We start from the raw sequence: 25,964 nt of genomic DNA, 5'->3' as shown, positions 1-25,964 counted from the left end.
TATGGAAATTGATATATTTGCTCGATAAAACTAAGGCAAGTGTTACTTTTCTGATCTATTACAATATTATTTTAATACTATTTTACTAGTATAATATTACTATTAAAAATTTCACAAAAGAACCTCGCGAACCCGAATTAAAATTCTGATTTTAATGAAACTTGGCATAAATGTAGAGGGGGTAAATACATAAATTTAGAAATTTTTCGTTTGAGCTTATAAACGGTTTAACAGAGTAAAACCACCCTTCAAAGATAAAGACAGTTTTACCTTTTCTCCATATATCTCATAAAGTAAACAAAATATCGAAAAATTTTTTATACAAAAGTTTTACAGCATAAATATCTCTATTTAACTAAGTTATTTATTAAAAAAAACTTTTTTTTTCAAAGAACTTTCAAAAAGCGAATAGCATAGTTAAATAGAGATATTTATGCTGTAAAACTTTTGTATAAAACATTTTTTAATATTTTGTTTAGTTTAAGAGATACATCGAGAAAAGGCAAAAACCCTCAACTTTTGAAGGGTGGTTTCAATCCTGTAAAACGTTTATAAGCCCAAACGAAAAATTTCTAAATTTATGTATTTACCCTCTCTACATTTATGCCAAGTTTCATTAAAATCAGAATTTTTTCGGGTTTGCGAGCTTCCCTTGTCAGAAATATTTCTACTTTTTAAAAATTCTATTAAAAATGGATTTGTTTCAAATATGTTAAGCGCTTTTGTGCATACTTATTGACAATATGTACCTCAGTATATTTCAAACAAATATAAAACAAAACATTACAGATTTTCAGAAGTTTGGTTTTAAAAAATAAATACGAGTAGTACGAAACAAAATTTGTTGCCAAAATTCGATCAAAGGTACAATTTCTTCGTCAGTTGATGTCGCCTGTGCAATTGGTCAGAAAAATAAATATGTAAAAGCCATAAATTTTAAAAGCCGCCAGCAGGATATAAAATATTTTGTTTTCAGAAACGTGATATTTTATACCAACAAACGTACAACTATTAACGATTAATCCATTACAATGGACACAATAGAAAAAAAATTAGTTGCAAATTGTCTTAAAATATAACAACAATTCGGTGAAAAAAAAAATCGTTAATATTATATATAATTATTATAATTACACATTTAACTAACACAATTAGTTTTATACATGTTAAGTATCTACTAATAATTATAATAGCAATTAATTAATTTCTTCGTAAAAGATGCTAATTCGACGGTGCATTCCTTAGCTTCTTCCAAAGAGATTTGTGCGCTTGCAATTCCTGGACTAGCAGTGAATTAAGCGCGTTTTAATAACGGCCGTCTGAAAGCGTAAAGACACGCGCCTCTGAAAATGCGATGACGGCGACAGTGTTTTCAATTTCGCGCTCGAGTGATTTTATTCTCGAGGGAAAAGTGTTCGATCTCGCGCTCCTCCAAAGCGGACCAGCGAGGTCCATTTGACGCATCGTTTGACAAAGGAATAGAAAGAATTCTTCCAGTTTTTACAGAAACGTCGTTATCATCGTAATTAATTATTTGCCCGGCAATCTGAGCGCAGCTATCACTAAATCTCCGAAGTCGATAAGCTCCTCTTTGACTGGACTAGATTAATGTATATTATCAGCGAGTGATTTTTGAGTCTCTTGAACTCTAGTCGGATCGAACGCACAGCGAACACAATTTCGTGAAGCTTTACAAAATAATTGTTAAAAACAGAGGGGAAGTTTATCTGCCGTTCCTTTCGCCGTTCCTTTCGGTACGCGTGAAATTCGTACAAATCCAAATGGAAGATTGCGTTTCGTGCGAGGGATTGTTCGATACTATAATCCTTTCCTCTACTACACTTCTATCGCGATGGAAAAAAAATTCTCTCCCGCTTCGCCGTTTGCACGATATATGTATATCGAGGCAAAAGGATTACATTGCAAAATGAAATTCTCAATTCCGCTTGGGGAATTTTCTTTTCATGGAGAAGCCGCACGTTTAAAGTTCGTGGGGGGATTGTGCACGAGCTGATAATGCCCGTTTGACGTGGCTTGCGAAATATAAACACGAGCTCCGGCGCGTTTCCGGAGAGCAATGTTACCTCCGGAACTAATTTTTTCCTGAAACTTTGTCCGTCATATTAAACAGAGGCGTGTGTGTGTGCGCGCGCGCGCGCGCGCCCAATGCGACTTTTCCAAATATGAAGTTTCCAGAACTATTCAAGAAATCGTCTACAGTCCGCGTAAGGATCACATCTTTTTCTTACCTCGACTTCAAACTAATATTAATAACCTCGCGACTCATAGTGTCTCTACTCTAGGATAATATTTAAGAGAACATTGTTAAAGTTTGGACCGTTCTTCAAACAAAAGTTAAAAATTACTTATATTCAACTTTTATATATATATAATTTTTATATAAAATTTATACAAAAAATTACATGTAAAAACCTAACCTTTTATATATAAAATTTATTAAACATATTTTATTTATCTTTCAAATTCTTTTTTTTAATCATAATCTTATCATTTTGGATAAATAAATATGTATATATGTAAAGATATACACTATAGTTGTTATTTTTAACAAATTCAAATATTCTAAGCTTCAAAGCTTCAAATTCTTTGAAATTGTTAAAAAGAACAGCTCTAATATGCATATTTAAAATGATAAGATTATGACAAAACAGAAATCTGAAGTAAATAAACGTAAAAAAATATTGCAATTATAGAACTTAGATTTTGAGAAAAATAGAACTTTTCGGACAAAATTCAGAATAATTCTAATGTAGATGACTATGTGCTTAAACTTTGAGAAAATTTCATATTTTAATCGAGGATTTAAAGCAACAAATCTTTGCAACGTGAATTAAACGAATAATGTAAAGTTCATCGTCACTTACTTTGATTCGTCTTGATCGTCGTCGTCGTCCTCGGAATCAAAGAAGGCGTCATCGTCGTCGGAATCGACTGAGGTTTCGGCTCTCATCCGTCGCTGTTGAACCGCACGAGATTTCGGAATCACTATGTCACTAAGCACACATTTGTACAATTTATAATTAGTATCGCGGAATCACTTAATTCAATCCTATAAGATAAATGCGGGATGTATTATCACTTTAAACAAAATTCAAACTTATTTTTGCATATTTTTCGTGTTTCTTTTGCTTTAAGTGGATTTTTCAATGTTTCTCTGACAAAAAACACCATGTTTATATACATCATTTTCTTCATTAAAAAAATTCACTACTTAATTATTAATTTACTGTTAGTAGAAAAGATTGAGATATCCGAGAAGTTTGGAGTGACATTTTACACCACTTTTGTCTTTAAAGATAGACAATTCAGTTTTGTCTTCTAGGGTTAACACAAGACACTAATTAATTTCAAATAAGAAACTCTTTTATTTGAAGAAACTCATTTTGTAATATTTTGTTATAATATTTTAGAATAAAAGGTAAAAAAAATTTGTTTAGAGTGTATTAAAAAAGTTGTGTTTAATATAAAAATAAACAATACAAATTGTTAATATTTTAAAATATTTTTTAGTTTCTATGATTTTAGTTACTTTATTGTAAAAATATAATAGTTTATTGTCGAATAAAAGGCATATGTAATATTTCCCTTCGTTACTGTGTCATCAAAAATTAATTAATAATGTTTTTGCTTCTATCTCTCGTCTCCGATGTTGTCTCGCAACAATTAACAAACAATAAAATAAGTTTTTCCTGCGTAAGAAGTGAAACACGAGCACGATAGTCCAACTTCAAATTCTAATTGTTCTATCTCGGGCCTCGGAAACTTTTGCAAGAGCAATTCAGACGCGCGCGATTTGCATAGAACCTACTTTATTCGATGAATTAATGCTCGTTATGAAGTTTCGTGTCCTACAACCCGGCCGAGGCACTCGAGATACCACGCCCTAGGAATTACAGATGCGAAGCGTGAATTAGCTTTGCGCGGGGCAAAAATTAAACGGCCATTATTCGAACTGCATTACCAAGCTAAACTCCCGGTATTTAAGCGATGCGGCATTCTAAATCTCGAGTTTCACCGACGTTCGTCAAGTTGACATAGCAGCCGCTTTAGCACAATCAAATGAAATACATCCGGGAATTTAGTGCTTTTCCGTTCTTGATTCGTTGTCGGCGAGATTGCGTCAACTTGGTAGATACAGTTTCTTGTTTCATCGTTGTGTTATTACTTTATCTGCCCGCGGCTGCAAGATGATGTAATTACATTTACGGCAGCGAGTCTGTTATCAAAAGCAATCCTTTGTTATTATTTATAACGTAGTGGTCACACCTATACTCTTTGCGTTTTAAAAAACTCATAATGCTTTCGTAAAAAAAAAAAAAAAAAAATTCAGTGATAAATTTCGAAATTTTCGAAATTAGATTTTATTAATCAATTACAATATTTTGTATTAAGTGTAATTATTTATTAATAATAAATAAATAAATTTAACGTGATAAATAAATTAAAAAATTAAAATAATAAATAAATAAATTTATTATTAACATTCACGTTTGCGTATAAATGTTTACTATGCATAAAACGAAATATTTATAATAAAACTTATTTTCATTAAATTAATTCGATCCATAATTGAAAATTTAGAATTATTTTATCACAGCATACTTTATTTTTGTTATATATTACCCAAGGCATAATAAAAGATTAATTGTTTTAATTAATTTAATTACACCTATATAAATCGCTGACAAATCGTCCACTGTGAGTCCACGGGTGAGACTTTCGCAATATATCAACAATTTGATCGCATGCTAGAGCAGGATCGATACACGAAAGTGAAACTCGCTACGATCATTAGCCTGCGTGGCTGACGGAATTAATCCCGAACGGGGGCATCGATTTATCAACGCGAGGTCCATCGGGCTGCTTAGCCGTTAATGACGCATTAAGGTCATTTAATGTCGTACGGATGCTTCAAGATGAATACCGCTGATCGAGGTATCCGTACGCGGGATATGTATGCGCGCATACATCGTCCGTGGAAATGTCCAATTACAGTTAATTGGCAATAAGCACCGCACGGGGAATCAATGATCACCGGGACGGCTTCCGCCGATTGGTGGTTTAATGCCGTTTTGCTGCGATATACAATATCGTCGTTAATGTCGGCGCTGCTTAACAGCTGCTATAAACGTCGAGAGTTTCGACCGTTCGGTCCTACGAGAATTGACGCGCTACGAAATGAGCCGATGAGGCATGGGGAAATTGAGAGGAGGTATTTTGGAAGATCGTTACTTGGCCGCGAATAAAACGTCGGTCGACGGTTTGCGCGTTACCGAAGGTATAAATAAAGACTTAAAACAAAATATGGAGACATTACAAGTATACTCTAGAAATTGTCAATAAAAAGTCAGAAAGTTTTAAAATCCATTTTTATATCATATGTGTCTATGCAATTAAAAATATGAAATGTGAACTGAGCGTTTTGTCTTAAACAAGATCTAACTAATTAAACTTTCAGATATTTCAGCAAAACCGTCCTTTTCGTGCAATATTTGTTTTTTCGTACAGAAGAATATTGATAACTTATTACACTCAAAAACATTTTCAATAGAAATCATTCAACAATGCTTAATTAATATGTTCGTAAGCGTATTTCATCTTAAAACATCATCCATTCAAAATTTTGTGACGGAACAAATTCGATACTTACCCTGATTTATGAAGCTCCTTTTTCGAGACGCAAACGGCCGTGAACGTGTCCTCCAAAAGGCAGAGTTCCTTCTTCTTGCAGTTGAGTGGACGACAAAGCTCACCTGAAACAAACGAAAATCGATTTTGTATTCTGACAATATGCACGAACAAAGTACATTTTATCTTCTATCTCTGATTCTTCTATAAAAATAAAAGAGAATCAAATTTACATTTAAGATATACAACAAATAAGACATTTTCTATGTAATTTAAAACTTTAGAGCGATAATAAAAGTGTCTTTTCTTTTTATTATTTTTCGTTGAACTAATCTACAGTGAATCTTAATAAGTTAAAAAATTAAGATTAATAAAAAAAGCTACACAAAGAAAATTTTCTCTTAAAATTTAGTACTCAAAATCTAGTACTTATAGGATAATGTGTGCATCGAGGAACTTTATTATACTTTTTAGCAAATTTACTAAAAGTACAGTAAATTTTACTATACTTTTAATAAATTTACTAAAGTAAAAATTTCCACACATTATCTTACAATTACCAAATTTTGAAGGTAAATTTTAAGAGAAAATTCTCTCCGTGTAATTATTAAGAAGTGACTCTATTTTGACGTAATGTCAGAAGTAATCGCTTTGCGATAGAATCAATATTATTTTATCTCGTCAATCCTTTCTTCTCAAAACATAATATCTCTCTTATTTTCCCTTTATTTATAATTTTTTTTTTAGCAATATCATCATAATAAATATTCGATTGTATAAATACAAATGGTTACATAAATTTAATACCTTGAATTTTTAAGATCTTGCACTATTTATTTTTTATATTATAAAAACTTCCCTAACATTCTTTCATTATTTCTTTATCTTTTCAGTTAAAAATTTAGAATTTCCCGGATAACTTTTGAAGAAACTATTTTTTGTTGACGTTCAATAATTAAGATTAGTCCATTTACAAAAATTCAGCATCATGCATTCGGCACTTAATTACATTAATCTAGTGACAAACCAAAGGAGTGTGTTATTTCATAGAAGAAAGGGAAAATAAATATCACCACAATTTTACAATTCTTTCTTTGAGCCAAACCAGCGTGACAAATAATTTATCGTTTCAATTATTCGCGTGCAATAAAGGAAAGTTATAATAATTATGACAAGACCGATTAATATCGTTGCCCTAATTGGTCAGATTTTCTATCCGTAAGCCGAAATGAGATGCACGGAACCATCGTGAATGTACATTGGACATCCAGCAAACGCGCTCTGAGCATTTCCATTCATCTGGAAATCGTCGACATGAGATATTGGTCGTTCGAGGGAGCATACTTCTATATCTATCGCGCCCAATCACCAAATCGGATCTCCCTCTTCTCTATTAACTGGCCTGGAACCAAGCACATCGTCGATGTCTTCTCATTTGCTGTCCTCGTAATCAATAAAACGGTACCCCACTTTAACCCTACGGCTCTTTAACGTATGGCGACCGAAAAACGAGTACGTTGACGTAGAACCACAACTTGCAGAACCGCGTGTACTACCTGATAAAGTATTTCCTATCTCGAAGGGATTTAACATCCCTTTTTAAAAAAGTATTCATGCCTTAATAGTTTTATTCGCAAATAAACTTTTTGTTGCACACCTGTATGCCTTTAAATATATTTATGTAATTATAATGAAATATATTATCCTTTTACATTCCTATTATAGTTTTATTTATTTCAAACTGGCCAATAATGATCTACATTGTTATACAATTTAATAAACACAAATAATAATAATTTTTTTCATTAAAAATTGTATGTATTTATATATATGTAAATACATGTAATTAATATATGTATATTAATATCTGTAAATATATAATTAATATATAATAAATATATAATTCTTCCCTAAATATATTTATCTTTTTATTCTACCTTTCTACCTTTTTATTTTCAAGAAAAATAAGCCAGTTTTCAAATAGAAATAGAAATTGCTTATAAAAAAAAAAGAAATGCTCTGCACGCACGCACGCACGCACGCACACACACACAAAATTATGTAATTATTTCTGACTTAGATGACATTTTTGTACGCATGCTGCTTACTTCCATTTACAAATGTACAAGAAAGTCATTGCAATTTGGAAAATGCGCGACAACGGAAATAAGAAATAAATGAGCATTTGACGAGAGCGAATTTCCGCGTTGAGTATAAAACTGGCTAATGTCCAGCTAAAGTTGCCAGCTTTTTTGCACTGCATACAAAATAATGCAATATTGTAAAGAATTGTAGAAACGGAATTGTTTTTTTAAAGAGTTACACTGTAATGAGTTTGTAAAAATCAGGCACGTAACATAAACTATATTGCAAATTCTTTCAAATTAACTGTTTTAATTCTGGAGTACTATTGCATTCATATTTCTCTTACTCTGGGTGAAAATTCACTTACCAAGTTGAAAATGTTTTTACACTTTCAACATTTGTTTATATTTTTTCCTACTTTTTAGGTTGCTCTAGTATTATATATAATTAAACTAACATTATTTTAATAAAAAAAAAAATCTTATTAAATATTATTTTAAAATACCAAAATTTCATTAACAAAAATTGTACTAAGCTTGAACTGCACTTAGATAAAAATTCACTCACAGTAGCACTCCTGAATAAAAGAGCGTAATGTTATATTCTTTTTTCAAAAATAACACTCTTATACACAGGATGTCTCCAGATCATCCGTACATTCTTTTTTAAATAAAAAAAACATAAAAATTTTCACGAAATCAGAGTACGTAGAAAAATTTAAAAAATTCTTGTCGTAAACATTTTTTGTTTCTTTTAAACATTTTTTTCTAAATACTTCCCTTAAGTTTCTATGAAATATATTTTTTATCATATTTATTTTTAAGATAACTTTAAGATTAATATAAAAGTTAATATAAATTTTCAGAAAAAATGTTTGAAACACAAAAATTTTCCTTTTTCGTGCATAAGCTAAATGTACGATAAAAAGTACATGTTATATTTTTAAAAAACATCCGATTTGAAGAGTCCATTTCCAGTTGACTAAAAGTTAAAAAATCACTTTGATAGAAAGTATACATTTTTTAAATCAAAATTTTAGTGATTTTAAAAAATGACTTTTTTTAAGTAACGTACAGGTGATCTAGGACACTCTATACACATGATACATAACAATAGTGTTTGTCCAAAAAATAGTATAGTTTTTAAAAATCACTCACCATATTAAAATTAAATTGGCATATTAAGAGAGTAGAATAATTAAATAATTAAATAAATACATTATACTAAAATTTTACTAAAAATGTGATATTTACAATTTGGCTGCAGATACAATAGCCATATTATCATTATTACTGCTAAAATAATCGTACGATTTAAACTATCCACTATGCGCGTGTGCATGGTTATCAAATGAAAATAACTCTTTGATAAAATCAGTTTAGCCACTTTGCTTTTATGTAATTAATTGTAAGCTCATTCGCAAGCTTATTATTATATTACTTATATTATTACATCATAACGTAAACAATATTATAAATACTATTATATTAAACTCATGAAAATTTGTTTACAATATTCACTTCTGTACAACAACTATGTCGTACAGAACATTAACGATCTTCGCGCACGTTTTTTCAAAAACTTATTTGTAAGAATTTATTATATCAATGTAAAATATACTATATTACAAATAATTTTATAAGCATATAACAATGTTAATTTCAATATTTATGTATCTCTTAGACTTTAAAAGAAAAATTACATAGTAATTAAAACTATAACATCTTTTAAAAATTTAATAAATGTATATACATTATTTGAAATTTAAAGATTGGAAAGTATAAACCACCATCGCGCACATATAAAGTTATAAAAATTTGACTTTATATATGATAGCCATAAGCATCTAAGAATACTTCGTAGCGTGCCAATGTCGCGTAAAATCGCTCAATGTTTCTTTTCACTGAGCCAGCAAGAGGCAGCCACGGTATAAAACAACCAGCTCGAGAGAAAAGACGGTTTTCCCTCTAACAGATAAAAGAGAAGCCCCATCCCATTCGGCACGTTAAAGATTTCAAAATATCCAATTAAAAGTTTCCCCTATGACACGAAGCCTGTCTCCCGGAGCGGTAGAAGTAATATCGCACAAACGGGAGATTCCGTTGGGTCGGAATTAAAGTCGACCGTACATGAATTAAGAAGACCTGGACTCTCTCCTGACGGTTTAATTTCGTGGGATTATATGAGAAGGAGAAAGGTTCACTGTGCGTATATATGTATAATATATGGGTGCGTGCGTGTGTGTGTACACACACACACACACACAGAGAGAATGTTCCGAAATTCGCAATTAATGTAAAACACAAAAATTTTCAAAAAATTAAATAATAGTTATTTGAAATTTTTTATTTTAAGTAATTTTTGAGATATAAAAATTTAAAGCTGTCCAATCATAAGCTACGTTGAAACAATCGCATATTCCTAAGTAATTAAACTATATGAGCGTAATATTAGTGAGAGACGATTGTCTAAACATAATCTTTGATTGACCAGCTCTTTAAGCCCTTATATCTCAAAAATTACTTCTTGAAATAAAAATTTATAAATAAATATTTTATTAGATTAGTTATCTTGGCAAATATCTTGGGTTTTTGGCATTTCCCTTCTTCTACAGTGTGTCACTGCTGGTAAAATTACATATTGCAAAAGTGACGCAAGAGCTATCTATAAAAGAAGTTAATGCTATTTGAATTAGTTACAGTGTAAACGTTTTTAAATCAGTAAAAAATTTGAGTCTGAAAAAAGAATATTTGTATAAGTTTGAAAAAAAAGAGAAAGAAATAAAAATTGTAAATGGTGTAAAAAAACTTATAATGTATTTTTAAGATATTTCCAATGTTTTTACAATATTTATTATTTCTGTTTTTTTCCACAACTCATATGTTATATCACCATCCAATAATTCTTTTTTTAGCCTCATCTTTGCTTATACGAAACAACACTAATAATTCAAATGTTTCTTTTTTTATAAACAGGTATTGAAGTTGCCTTTCCAATAATATAATTTATCGTACTATCTGTCAGTGTTGACATAATTTAATTTTTCAAGAATTTTTTATAATATTTCGATTCTTTTCCTAAATTTCAGAACACCTTGTATATTGGCATTTACTATATATTTTACTGTGCATATATATATATAAGACCTGTCACGTTTCCGCTCGTCGCGTATAACTGAAAACTTTCTCGTAGGTTGAGGAAGACAAAGTCCTCATGTCCCTTGCAGCCATGTTTCTCGTGCACTGTTTGGAACGAGCGATCCGCGATAAGGTTCTACACGCTACAAAAACGCATCCGGAGCAAGGAAAAGAACGATCACAAATGACTATAAGAGAATGCAGCAAACTTTGTTCTCTTTGATGAATTGATGAGAAAGCAAGCAAACATCGATACAAAAATTCGCGCTCGCTTGTTTAGGCTAAATTGGCCCACCTTGAGATTGTCGCATATCCTGATCTAAATAGACTGAACGTTACGCACCCGTGGTCTTCTCGAGTGAGAAAAAAACGCTGTCGAGAAACGGGACTCTGCAGCATTTTCGCACGCGAGGCTCCGAGCCGAGAAGCGGATATACGTCTTACCGAAAGAGGGCATTCGGTTTTCGAAAAGAAACAGACATATAGGAGGGGTGTTCAGTGTAAAGCATTCGTCGGTCGTATTCGAGCGGTCCTTCCGAGCCCGGATCGAACCAATCCGCCGAGCGTAACTCCAGATTTCGCGGCAGTAAAGCCGAGAATTTCGTAGCGAGCGGCTTTCTAGCCGGTTGAGAAAAATATTTAAGGTGCTTCGAGATGAAGCGACGGCTGCATCTTCCGTTAAAAGATTGCGCGGTTACGAAGATCTCTTCAATTCGCGTGCAAACGTAAATTTTGACATTTACCATAAAGCTTCACCGTTATGCCACTAAAATTTAGAATTATTTCAAAAGATAATGAAACTGTAATAAAAAAAAACGCGGTCGCTGCGATTGCATAAAATTTGAAGAATATGGATATCATATTTAAAATAGCAAATATATTTCGTGTGCTATGTAAAGCGAAATTTCAGCGACATTTCAGCGAAATCTGCGGAGCTACAATTTTGCGGAAATGTAAATCTTTTCTATTATACGTAACATGCATATGCACGTAAAAAAGGCAATAAAGATCGCGACATATATTTAACGATCTATTATTAGATCACCGGAGACGTTCTACACAAGTTCATGTTTCTGGCAACATGGCTGAATATGGTTCATTGTGTAATTACATCGAAAAAGTGCCCGCGCAAAAATATGAAAAAAGTTATTCAAGACTCGTTAAATACGATATTCATACGTTATTAATCATTTTCTTGTGAACGCGTTTTATTTTATAAAAAATACCTTTAAGTCTCCTTGAAAAAAGATTGCGATCAAAAATTTCTTTCCTCAATATTAAGAAAAAAATGTATGATATTTGCGACTATAATTAATAAAATAATTATAAATAGAAATATTATTTTATAGTAAATATTATGATATTATGATATTATTTTGAAAGTAATTACTATACATTGATAATAACAAATCATCTACTTATAATGATTGTGTCATAGTACAATTTACTATATTAAAATCTCCATCTTTTAGTTATGGTAACCATATTATAAGTTACATAGATTAGTATTATGAAAACTTTAATATATTTTAAACAAACTATAACTTATATTATTGAATAACTATAAAAATATATTTGAATCCAAAAATAACCATCATAAATTATAGTGATATTATGCTGCAACGATTTTTTTTTCTCTCGATGTACTTGCCGTGCATACATCGCAATGATACACGATAAAAGTCACAAAGTCACGTAAAACGAAATTCTATATTAAAAAGCAAAAACGTCTTATGGAATACGAACGGACTCGCGTGAATGAAAATAGTAAAGTTTAGCGGCGAAGGCGTTAAAGGAGGTAACGCGATCCCGTGTCTCTTTTCTTCGTTTGTCATGCTCGACAAAATGAAATAAAGTTTGCGAATGGTTAGAAAAAGTTCTCTCGAAAAAAAACGGGGAGGAAGGTGAACATAACCGAGAATCGTCTCGGGTAACGTACCGCACGGCGGTTTTGCCGCGTGTAACGAAAGTTGCGTAGAGAGGTTGCCGGGGACGTTCCTTGTTTTCCAACGGCTCGCGACGTTGATTACACGGCAAAAGCGAGAAAGAGGTATACACAAGTGGCCGGTGTGCAGAGAGGAGAAAGAAGAAGAAGAAGGACGAGATCTCCGGGGCGGCGGTATGACGAACATCAGGTGGCATGAGGACGGAATATATATTATAATTGCAGAAAGGACCGGAGATCTCGAGACTTCGTGGCTCGCTTGCTCGCGCTCGACGCGGTCGCTCTAATTTACCCGGAGCTATTCCCTCTGGTCGACTCGCGGTGGTATATAGTCCATTTTTGTTTCAAAAGTTTCATAAAAGATGGTTGGAAATCTACTTTGCCGCGGCGGCCAGCATTGTCGCGTTAACGGCTAACTTTTGCTATTATCGTATCGTAATCGCTGATACAGTTAATTCGGCTATGCAAGGGAGGAGCGGAGGAAAGAAGGGGAGCGGAGGGGAAGCTCTCGGCTCCTCCACAGCCACCTCGTTTACCTTCCTCCGTCGGCGAATAGCCCGAGTCTCCTAAATTACCTTGAGACCGCCGCGGGAGTTCTTTCTGTGCCTCGAGCACGATTTACGAGGGCGTTCGACGCTCGCCGTGGGAAAGAGGGAGAGAGAGAGAGAGAGAGAGAAGAAGAGGAAGAAGAAGAGAGGAAGAGCGGGACGCGCGGCTGATCCTCTCACCATCCATTACCGGCACCGTCGCCACGAGGGATCCGCGGATACCATAAATCGCGTATCTATCGTGCGGTGCCGAGGGCGGCGGCGCGCGAGCGAGCGCGACTCGATATTACACCGTGAATTATACGGCGTGCATTACAATACGATTGCGATTACGCGACACAATGCGCTCTCTCGGAACCGACGCGCGACGGCGGCGGCGCGGCGACTCGAATCGGACGTCTCGGCTCGGGTGGGATCGATCGATCGGTCGATCGTAGTTTAGAGGGAAAGGGGATGGAGGGATATGACGACCGGCCCGACGCTAATAGCACCGGCGGCGGGTCAATGGCGCGGAGAACAACGAAACGGCCGGCCGGTACGACGATAACGGCCGTGATAACGCAGCCGCTTGCATTCGGCGCGGCGGATGCAATCGCGCGTGCGATGTCCTGAGACGGGCGGACACACACCGCCGCCGGCAGTCGCCACACGTGCGAATGCATATTTGCATGCGCTCCGATGATTACGCCCTGCGCGACAATGATACATAGCGTATCGTCGTACCGGCGATTAAAGCGGCGCGTGCCCACCAACCGTCGACGGGGAGGAGGAAAATTGATTCGTCGCGCGCTGATGTTGCAGCTCTCGGTCGGAATTTCGTAATAAGCGCGCCTCGTAAATCCCCTCCCCCTCCCCCCCCCGCGAGCGAACTTACCCCTCCGTCGAAAAGGGGGACGACACCTGGAACTCGCGAGAGAAATACCTTTTTGTGTGCAAATTTCAAATTATTGCATCACCGATTATTATGAATCACGTCTCTCTATCAACGAGCGAGCTTTCCTTTACGAGCTTCGTGATTACTCAATTCAGGCGTCTCGGCATGTTTACGCGACATGTCAGTTTCTCGTGGGAAAAGTATAATACGTTGCTTCCTGCATAAAAGAAAAAAGCAAGCGATCTGGACGCGCAACCGGATTCGACGTGGCACGAGTCTGTGCTAAGATAAATCGATGCACAGACATTATCCGATAACTCTATTATACCCTTCCTCCACTTTATGATACACATTATCAGATAATAATTAGGTATTCGCAGCATATGCATTATCGTGTAAGATCGCGTTATTATTACAGTCAAGTCCAATTACACGCAATCGCATGTTGAAACATCAATTTGTGCCTGTGCCGCCGCGCCGGTTCGCGCGATTGTCGTGAACGACCATTTCATCGAGCTCGCATTATAAATACCACATAATTAAGACGTATAAATAACGCGTAATCGTGTATCGCCGTTGGTATAATTTATCGCAATTTGTACACGGTGAAGCCGATAATGCCTTTTTTGCCTCTCTTCGAATAATCTCTTTATCGTCCTGTGAAACTTAAAACAATTTGTTTTCATTGATTCTTATTAAATGCTAAATAATAAAATAAGATCATTCATTTTTAGATTTTGCTTATACGAAATAGCACTATAACTCACGAAGAAGCTTCCTTTTATAAATAATTATTGAAATTACCTTTTCAGCAATGATTCGTCTTATCTATCGACGTTAACATATTGTAACACAAGATTAATGCTCTCTTTAAAAAGAGAGAGTTCCAAAACTTAATATTATTTTCTTAAACAAACGCTATATATTTGTGTTGTCTAAGATTTTAAGAGTTTTGCGTCATTAAATTAACACAAGCATTGTACAATTAAAGATTTTTTTCATTGCTAAACTTAAATAAATTTATAAATAATCATATACACTGCGAGATAAAAATACCGTGTCGTCTCTATATGAAATTTCGAAGAACGACATTCTCAATAACAAGAGAAAATTGTGCTATTCTTAAAAAAAAAAAAAAAAAAACGATCACGCGCAGCCAATGGAACATCGATCAACTCCGAAGAATTAAAGATGCAACGTGTACTACCTACTTCGTCGCCTGAAGGAAAACGGCGATCAACGCGGATAACATCGCAAAATCGAGCATGGGAGAAGATTCCGTGGAAAGGGGTATTAAATACGTGACCCGACTCGTTTTATCCTTTCCGTCGTTCAGTTTCCGCCGAACCTTAAACTATTTCGCGTTAAGAGGTGTAAAAATAAAACTTATCGTCGTTACTACGACCTTCATAGCGCGACTTTATCTGAAAATTTGCTATAGTGCACGCGTGTTAGTAGTTCGTAGAAAGAAAATTGGAAGGAATGGAGGTACATATCAAGTTTAACGTATCCTCATCATCGTGCGGCTAAACGGCTGTAGCTGTAGAAAATTTTCTCATCCAGTCACTCACGTTCACATAAAAAATTGTTATAAAGGGACAGCCTTATTACTCGGTAATATGCGAACATCGTTACTTTCATCGAAACTAAGCATCTTGTGATTATTTATTTCACACACGGTTTTTTTTTTAAAAGAATCTTTTTTCACACAATGACTACTAAATGCTCAAAAAATAGAAAAATACAAAATTATTTTCGTTTCAAGACGAATTACTTGAAAATTATTTTCTATAAAATAGCTCTGATATGTCTTTAAAGAACGGAGTATAAAAATGGCCAAAATTTGCTCCAAACTGATACTTGGAAAACCAATTTCATAGTGTTCCTTGATATATATAAAAGAGAAAAATAACATTTGTAATGCCGGAAAAATATTATTTTATCCTAAACAATGTTAGAAAAATTGCTAGAGAAAGAAACAATATAATATACTACATATCTACGTGACAAGATGTTTTTTTTACTTCTGTACGATCAGAAACTTTGTTCTAATATATACATTTACGCTCATCTCAGATCACTTTACACACAGACACAACAGCCATTTTTAACAATATAAATATCAAAATCTTTTATTTATCTTTGTCTAATCGAGGCCTAATGAGGAGGACGTGATGATTACTGACTGAATTTTTGGATTTTGTTATTTCTCGACATTAAACATGTTATTTTCCCCTTTCATATACATCCAGAAACACAGAATAAATATTACTTGGTTTTTTAATGTTGATTCGAGGCAAATTTTGACCATTTTTATATTTTCTTTTTTAATAAAATATATTTTCGAAACAGAGTTTTCGTCGTGTTTTTAACGTTAGATTTTCACGACTGGATTGCAATATAACATTGTTTTAGGCATTCATATAATATTCGCTCATTATTATGATAAACGGAATTATTCACTTAATTATGACAAGCATTGGCGATCGTATCAATAGTTTCACGTCATGTTGTGCATAGCGCTTTATATATTCTATAGAATAATATATAATACCAATCATAATTATGTACATATTAATAAATATGGATAATGTAGCATTTAGACAACCTGTAACTCAATTTTAAAATATAAGGGAATATGCAAAATTATTTTACAGCTTTTTTGAAAGTTGTACACAGGAGTTATCACATATATTGCTTTATTCGATAGGGAAAATTAGCACTCCATTTTCAGAGTTTCAATATAATTATGAGAGAGTGCATCTTCTCTAAAGTTTTGAGAAGAATTTTGACGATTGTGCACGCAAATAAATAAAAATCCAGAAGATATGGGATGCGTATTTCATACACTTCTGTTATAAAATAAACAATTATATCAAAATTCTAAAAATAAAATGTTTTATTGAAGTGTTTTAAACAATTATAATTATACGTGCAAATAAAAATAAGCATCTCATGTATTATATGTTATGTAAATTACGATTACATGTAAGTTAAAAGGAAAGTGTTTATGAATTAAAAAACATCTTAGTGATACGGCACAGCCAATTTTAAAAAATTAAAAAAAGAAAAACAAAAGAAAACTGTATTGTTATAATAAAAACAAAAACAAATATCTAACTTGTGCGTTTATCTTCTATAAATATATTCCGTATTTTTTTCAGCATATACCTGCTTTATAATAGGATATTATTTTTTATTATTAAATCCATTCTGTTAACAATGCATTACATGTTTTTTATATACAAATCTTTGGCAAAATTCAACAATGTTTCAAACGACAGAGCTGTTTAAATCTGAAATGTTTAAATATCTTTTTTTACTACTAGCATTAAATCCCTTTGATATAATTCTCTTTCATTTACTCATTGGTGGATTTCAATGTTTATATGCAAATTATTAATTTTTATTCGCAACTTTAAAATAATAAAAGCCATCTAACTTGATTGTTCTCATTATTACAACATTTTTAAAGTGCACAACCTATTTATGTACCAAAGCTTATTTAGAGACAAATGTAATATAAAATAAAAAAAATTCTCAATTATAATTTTCATTATGGTTACAAATAATTTTGCATGCTGTATGTGATGTAACAATAATGCGTTTGAGACAGCATGGGGAATGAGTAATATTCTAACAGTTTCAAACTCAAGAATTCTACCTCGAAATTCTATGCAATATTTATAAGGAAAAAGAATGAATAATATTTGTTCGAGCACATCATTCGCGCTGCGTGATATTCTTGTCGGGAATGTTCATGTCATTTTCACAACCGTCTATCGTTCCGGCTTTTACTCCAGATTTTCACGATATATTCGGCCGCGCGCGACGTGTACACATGAAGTATATATAATATTTGAAATTTTCTGGGGAATTTAGCGGCAACGCTCGTGATAAATATCACATTTCGCCGAGCGAACCAGCCGACGGGCGGAGAGATTCCATTCGAATTCATACCGGTCGTACGTATATCCGGCTTTACGATCCTCCCGGCGCGAAAAGTTCGCGAACGTGCATCACCCGGCAGGGGTGAAAAATCGCGAGGCATTCGGAAGGCGGACGATGACATCGCGGCCAACAATTTGCGTTCGGGGGTAGGGGGAGGGGGATACACGCCGTGTGAAATTCATTTGACACGCCATAACGCAATTCAACCGACGAATCAGCGACAATGCCAATTATCCATGTGAACATCGCGCAAACACGATAAATATAGCCCGTTATATGTTCCATTTAACCATCATACACAATTGAAAATACACACGAAATGTCTGATTAGATTTCATGCAAAATCTTCATCGTAGCAGAAGCATTCATAAAAAAAAAAAAATTACATTTGATATTTATGAATTGTCCGTATTTGAATATTCTTAAAAAAGTCTCTTATTTACATAAAATAATATCACGTGACCAATTTAAAAACGTTCTCTCATTATTTCATATTATTTTTAAATAATATATTAAAAAATAGAATAAGAAAGTTAATTTTCTTTATTATAAATAAATAATTCAAGACCTTTGCAAAATCTAATTGAAGTTATTCATTAAGATCTAACGATATTTATACAATTCTTAAGAAATTATAAATCATGCATTCAAGATCTATAAATTGACGCAGATATTCTCGAAATATATTGCTTACTATTCGGGTCGTGTATCCAACGCTTTTTGTCTCCAACTTTCATTATGCGAGGATCGTCCTGAAAATAAGAAAATCGACATGTTAAATAAGGTCAATTTTACATCTACACGTTAAAATCTTAATTTTAGATATAACAAAAAAGAGAAGCATATAGACACATTGAAGGCCATTATTTTCGCATCGTCACGGAATCAAGGGTAAGTGGCGTTTTGCGCCAAAATGCAGTTCGATTGATGCGGTATGAAAACTGCCGGTACGAATATATATGTTACGTATGCACGTGAACAGAGAATATGACGAACGATCACTCGTCACGTGCACGAAATTCAGGGTTGCCCGGTGAAATGAGAACGCGTAATCTTGAAGTTCAGGCCGAGGTCAGAGGTAAAAAGAGAATAAGAGGGGTTCGAAGGAGCATGTCGGAATCAGAAGGACGAAGGGGAACGAGCTTGCGAGAGCTCGCGTGATAGTTCACGTGCCAGTTTACGACACATACACACACAAAATTCGCAGATAATATCTAAAATACCAATGGTAAAATACATGAGATGTAGGTTGCTGACCACCCTCTACAGATCGACTACAAATTAATAATGCTAGATATAATGACGCAGTCAAAATCGAAAGACGAATATTTTGTACTACGTTCAGCTTTAACAATATTACAAATCTCTTTTTTGATCGATATCGATGCTATAAATAATATTCCAATAACAACAAATTTCGAATGCGTTGAACATCGTGAAAATTGCCAATGAGAAAATATATTTATATCTATTTATAAAAAATTTTATTTATTTATTTATTACTGTTTGGAAGCACATGGCAAACATCCCACATCTGGTGAATTCCCTGACAGTAACATTTTACAAACACTTAAAAAACTAAAATAAAAAAGGTTTAATACTATATGTTCTTAAAAACTTAAATATTTCATACATATCTTATAAATAATTCCATGTTTAAATTTCCATCTAATTAACAATTCAATAAATATATATATTTTTTTAAAGCTCAATGAAATATCTACTGAACACTTAAATAAACTTGTAGTAAACTTTCAATAAACGTCGTATTCAATAAACGACTTTCGAGGAAGAAATCGAAGAATCAGAATATAATAAAATTTGCATCAAGATAAGCATGTTTTACGAGCGCATAAGGTATTAGTTTTATTTTAAAATTTAAGTTATAAATTGTCTAAAAAAGTAAATTTAAAATAACACATATTTTATTTAAATAAATTGTTTTCCTATTATTAAGTATTTGTAATACAGGATGTATACTCAAATTTTGTAAAAGTAATTCCCTAAGTATTTTCCCGGTTTTTACAGGAATTTATTCAAATTCTCTTTCTCCAAGTAAGATTAAAGAATTTTTTTAACGCAGCTTTGAAATAAGTTTACTTTATTACATCTTTCAATGTTCTTTAATCATACCTCAAAAAAAGTCAATTAAGTATTAAACAATTACAGAAAGTAATTCTTGAGAAAGTACTAAAAAAAAGAAATAATATAAAATAAATAAAATACAATGATCTGTTCGCATTGTGATAAACATATTTAGCTCATAAAAAGTACAAAATTCGAAACATGATTAAATAACATTAATTTTGCCTTCTATTGTTACTGATTTTCCTATAAAAATTTACGAGTGACAAGATGATGTATGTAAATATCCGTGGATGTGTATGCCATATATATTGCTATTCGATTAGTGACATTTTATATTATCAGAAAAAAATGATCAAATTTTATCAGAAAGAGATATAATTTAAATTTAAAAATAAATTAGTAAAAGTTTCTTTGCGAGTAGCAATAAAATCTTATAAAAATCTATAATTTTCAAGGAAAAATTAAATGTAAAAAATCAATTCCTTGAAAATTCCGCAGGTTTTTCGATTATCTCCGGTAGTAAACACCTTCTGTGTAATACTTTTTTTAACATTATTTTATAATATTTCATCTTTCTTTTTAATTTAGCATTCTTATTAAAAGTATGGCTTACGTTACGCGAAGCATTAAAATACGTAGTAACTCTCTATATTTTTTGTGCCGTTGTTATTAAAGATATAAAGAGAGTATTGCGGGGAAAAAATTATAATATGTTGCATTCTCTCTCTGAAAAGTACGCAAACATTTTTCGTATATACACTTTTCTCACGCGCAGAGAAAAAGGCTGTAAGAAAAGCATATACAGAGGAATTCATATTACGTAAATATCTATTTGCTGGTTGGTTTCCCTTGATCCTTTGCAAGACAGATTAACTTTTTTAAACACATTTTGCATACAGCACATATGCACGCATGTAGTCATATAAATTGTATATTTCATGTAATACAGTGGTTAAAAATTGTTCTCTTTAAGGGAGTCAAACTGAGGAGTAATTTTCAAGATGAGTTTTTAATGGAAGTGAACCGCGTGTGAATTCTTTTGCAACACGCGCACAACAAAGGTAATTATAAATCTTCAATTCGAGCCGGACGGATCAAAGAAAAATCCATAGACGTTGAGGGAAAATCTATAAACCTCGGTGTATATTGCTGCTTCGCTCTAATTGCACACGGCGGCGTCTATTCCGCGGGATCACCGGAGGGGAACCGCGACAGGAAGTGCGGCGGGCCGCGCTTCGCGAAAATAAATGGCGCGTATAACACGCGCCGAACGTTACTCTGAACAAATAGCCGCTGTAAACAGCTATACGGCTCGCGCGAGGAGGCGTCGACGGCGAGAAATGAAAATACACGCGCTGCGACACGTTATTTCGCAGCCAGCGTAAAAATGATCGCGCGAGGTATACGAAGAACCTTTCGCCGGACGGCGAGAGGAAAGAGGGAAGTCCGGCGAAAAAGTTCTGCGAAAATAAAAACCGCGTAGTGCGCTGTTATGAAATTATGAGTTCTATGAATAAATAGAATCATCGAGTGGTTTGGGGTGGTAGTCGTTGTGTTTTCGCGGGGGTGAAACACGGGGAGAAGAAACGGGGAGAACTGGATAGCGGTGATGTTCCGCGACAAATGAAAAATTTATAGAATCGATCCGGTCGTCACCGGCGGCCGGCCGCAATGAATCGGGAAGGACGTCGGAGAATTACGTCCGATTTTGAGGAAAAGTCGATGTCGGGAAACCGACATAATTTTTCCGAATTTTCAGCAGCCGTCCTCACCCGGCGCGATACGTTTCTCCCGGTCGGCGCGGCGGCGAAACGTACGACCTAACGCCCTACTTTATCCCTGCGGACCGCGCGTCTGACAAATAGTCCACTGCTTTACGAAGCTGTCCCTCCACTGTGCTGTGCTGTTTTATTGGCCCTCACGCGAAATGTTTAGCGGAGTGAGGCGCGTTAAAAAATTGTACTTTAACGTGATTCGTAAATTTCGCTTTGTTTAAATAACTATCAACTTCAATATTCATATTATACTCGTTTTTAACAGTTAATTGCAGTAAATTGTAGTAGCAGTAAATAAAATATATAATTTTAATAAAATATATACATATAATATAATATAATATAACCTTTATTTTTATTATATTCTATACAATCAGTCATAGTCAATCATCAAATATAATTTGTATTAATTAAATTAATTAAATTTTATTACAAAATTTTCAACATAAAATATTATATTATGTAATAATATAAATATATATTATTAATATTGTATTGAATAAGAACGTTACAATCTTTCTGATTTTAATTTTGCAAAATTGAAAATAAACAAAAGTTCCGCGGTCCAATCTACCACTGTTTTTTTTTTGTTTTCATTGAAAAGGAAATACAATTACGTAATTTTTATATTTCATGATATCAATATAATAATTTAATAATATTTCTCTTAATTTTATAAAATTATTAATAAATAACAAATTTATTTCCCTTTAATTACGTAAATTAATTTCTAATAGAATAACGCCTGAAATGAATACTTTATCTAAGTATTCTTATCTTTAGTAGATAGACTTTACAGTAACTTTTTATCTTATCTTTCGGCTACGATAAAAAGTTACTGTAAAGTCTATCTACTAAATAAAACGTACATTAGTCCGGTTGTGCGGAGATCGAGCGAATTTGCCGACAAATAGGAAAACTGTAGCGAATTCCGGCTTTTACCGTTGTTAAATTTATCGAGTTGCCGGATAAAGCTGAAAAACGGCCGAAAAACACCGAAAAAAGAGCAAGAGAAAGAAATGCATACCTCGAAAAGTCACCTTACCGCGAACTGGTCACGCGCAGAAAATAGAACGCACGTCTATCGTTTGAGAAAGAATATTGTTGTCGTAAAGAGTTTTATAACGCGTCGTAAGTGTATTAACTTCAACGTCTCAAAGGATGCTGCTATAAAACCGCGATCGTTTCTCTCTACTATGAGACTGTAAGATTTTTACCCGCACGGAAAAGATAAAGAATTTCGCTGCACCACGCATCAGCTCCACGTACGCGTCGTATGGTATTTGTTATAAATATTTATTTATTTATTTATTCATATAATACGTATGATTAATCGCGTTACATTTATGAATCCGACATACAGTTTATATTTCTATCCACCGGGATACCGATATGCCACCTTGTCTCCGTAATTTTCGTTATTTGTATGTCTAATAAATTGCCGTAGTAAATACACCGTGGGATACAACCCACATATTTATTCTGGAAATGCGACGGGCTTTAACGAACTGTTTTTATACGGGTTTGCATCGTACACACAGGTCGAGATGGAGATAAATACGCAATGTTGCAGCGGGCAAAGACCCGAGGTTAATGGTATATAAAATAACAGGAAATACAAACTGTTATTTTTTTTTCGCAATTATAAACGTAATGCACAAACATGAAACACCTCTTAAGCTCTTTATAATATGTGCGAATATGCCATCAATGTCGAATCTCATAGGCATGCATTATTTAGGTGCGCGGGTATGCACCTAAAATTTTGAAGACAGTACCACTTATTGTGCTCGTTGAAATCTATCAGACACGTTTCCTCGCTCTGCAGATGATATTACGCGTTGCCGCAATAAACGTTGCGCGCGGTGCGCGCAGGTACATACGCGAGATACGCGAGAGAAATAAATGTCCGACTCGTAGCTAGTTGCAGGAGCTTGCCAAGTGCAACAAGACCGGGCTTCCCGCGCGCGCCGCGTTCATTAACAAAATGTAGGCGTCTACTGACATCCTCCGCGTCTCTCTCTCTCTCTCTCTCTCTCTCTTTTGCGCGCGCGGAACCAGCAACCAACCGCATGCATCTGCGCGAATGCGTAACCGCTCGCTTTGTAATTCCGTTACTCGCCAGCTCGGAATAATTCGCCACTTTTCCTCGCACATGGCTACATATGAATTATTAGCGGCCGCTGAAATGGCCTTTGAAGCTTGCGAGGCTGCACCTTTGGACGAGAGCGGCTTAAACCGTGAGACAAACGAAATTAAATCAATTCGGACCAAACGAGTTTTTCACCGTCGGTGTTACCGTCTCGAATTCCAGCTGAATCGCGTACGCGCATAAACTTTGTAGCCGCATACATTTTACACGATTATATAAAATCGAAGAACTCGCCTTTAGTTCATTCAAACACCGCGGCGAGCCACCAGATTCTGAAAATTGCTACCGCAATCAATCGTAGAATGATCCATAGTACGTTTGATTGCTACTGACCGACATTAATAAATCGCTTTTATCTTCTAATACGTATTGTGCAATATTAAATGTTATTAAATTCTATATAAAACCACCATAAAAACAGAAAAACACGAATTACGTTTAACAATTTCATAAATTATAACAAAGAAATGTTGACGAAATTTTTTCAGTTTATAATTTCAAGAAAGAAAAAAGAAAAAATAATTTATAGAAAAAACCGGGAAATCAATATACTGATATTATTAATTAATATTCAATAAATTAATGTTATGCTGCATTTATCTTTGTAAATATAAAAGCATAAGTGCTAAACGTTTGTATAAGCTAAAATTTTTTCATCGTGGCCAATCCTTGACAATTTTTATATTAACTGATTTAGCATTATTATGCTTTGCGTCAAATGATTCCCAAAATAAACTATTATGCAATTAATTAATTCATTTATTTATTATTAGTCAAATTTAATTAAAAAAATCCGAAATTCAGAATAGGATTTATAATTCGATTTTGTATTACTCTTCAAATTCTTTTTGTATGCATGGCGCATATAATTATGAACAGTATTCTATTCCGAGTCCTTCTGACGCGGATTATAGATCGTCTAAAATGGGTTTAAGGCTTTGGACAGTAGAGTTAAACATAAATATATGATACGTCTCGGGCTGCAGCAGATAATATAAATTGTATCGGGTTTTTGATACAATTTGTATTATCCGGTGCCGCCTGAGGCGAATGAAAGATAGTGCTCATTACACTGTCCCAAAGGCAATTACGTATTTTCCTCGTTCATCTTATTTATCTACGCTTTGTGTTCCTACAAGAAATAAGATAAATAGAATTTGTTTATCGATCAGCTGTGTGTACCGTTTTTCAATGCCGTGTGGGCTCAATTCGCTCAATCGGTGAGTTAATCCACTTTAAAAACACAGACTCGCGGAGGAGGAAGTTGGACGAACTTTTTCATTCCAGCCGAATGAATAATCCGGTTTTTTCTTCACGCGCCCTATATATATATTGCTTGGTTCGGACCCTTGGAGAAAACGTTACGCAAAAGCGCTTAACGAGGGAAAAAAAAAAACACGGACGTTCGTGAAACTTTAGCAATTAGCCGCTCTTATACGCGGGTTCTTCCCCCTTTGCTGTCGAATTTCATCATGCGACAATCTTTACGATCTTGGTTTCTAAAGTAACGCTGATACATATTTAATTTAAATTCTAGATCTCTCCGAGATCTGGAAGACGATTATGATAACTGTGATAAACTCATACACGCACAGCCAAATTAATCTACAGATTCAAGTATGAAAATGTTCACATAGACACAATTTTTATTAATGTAAATCATTGTTATTATTAATTTTACAACTAATCCTGGTAACTGATATTGCCAACATTGATCGGTTATCGCTTTACTGAAATACAAGTTTCTAAGGTTCTGTTAA

The 25,964-nt window shown here is 33.9% G+C and overlaps 1 protein-coding gene across 1 annotated transcript in view; it reads right to left on the bottom strand.

The window, feature by feature from the left end:
* The window catches only part of LOC105831364 (proteoglycan Cow), a 124,852-nt gene that overhangs the window by 38,552 nt on the left and 60,336 nt on the right, over positions 1–25,964 (bottom strand). The window contains exons 2-4 of the mRNA XM_012671434.3: positions 18,884–18,941; positions 5,672–5,774; positions 2,886–3,014 (exon numbers count right to left, since the gene is read on the bottom strand). Of these exons, the coding sequence (XP_012526888.1) occupies positions 2,886–3,014; positions 5,672–5,774; positions 18,884–18,941 (290 nt within the window). The remainder of the gene's footprint in view (positions 1–2,885; positions 3,015–5,671; positions 5,775–18,883; positions 18,942–25,964) is intronic.

The sequence above is a fragment of the Monomorium pharaonis genome, chromosome 2 (genome assembly GCF_013373865.1).
Source record: "Monomorium pharaonis isolate MP-MQ-018 chromosome 2, ASM1337386v2, whole genome shotgun sequence".
Classification (NCBI taxonomy): domain Eukaryota; kingdom Metazoa; phylum Arthropoda; class Insecta; order Hymenoptera; family Formicidae; genus Monomorium; species Monomorium pharaonis.
The sequence above is the reverse complement of the archived record's forward strand: the minus strand, read 5'-3'. Positions and strand labels throughout refer to the sequence as shown.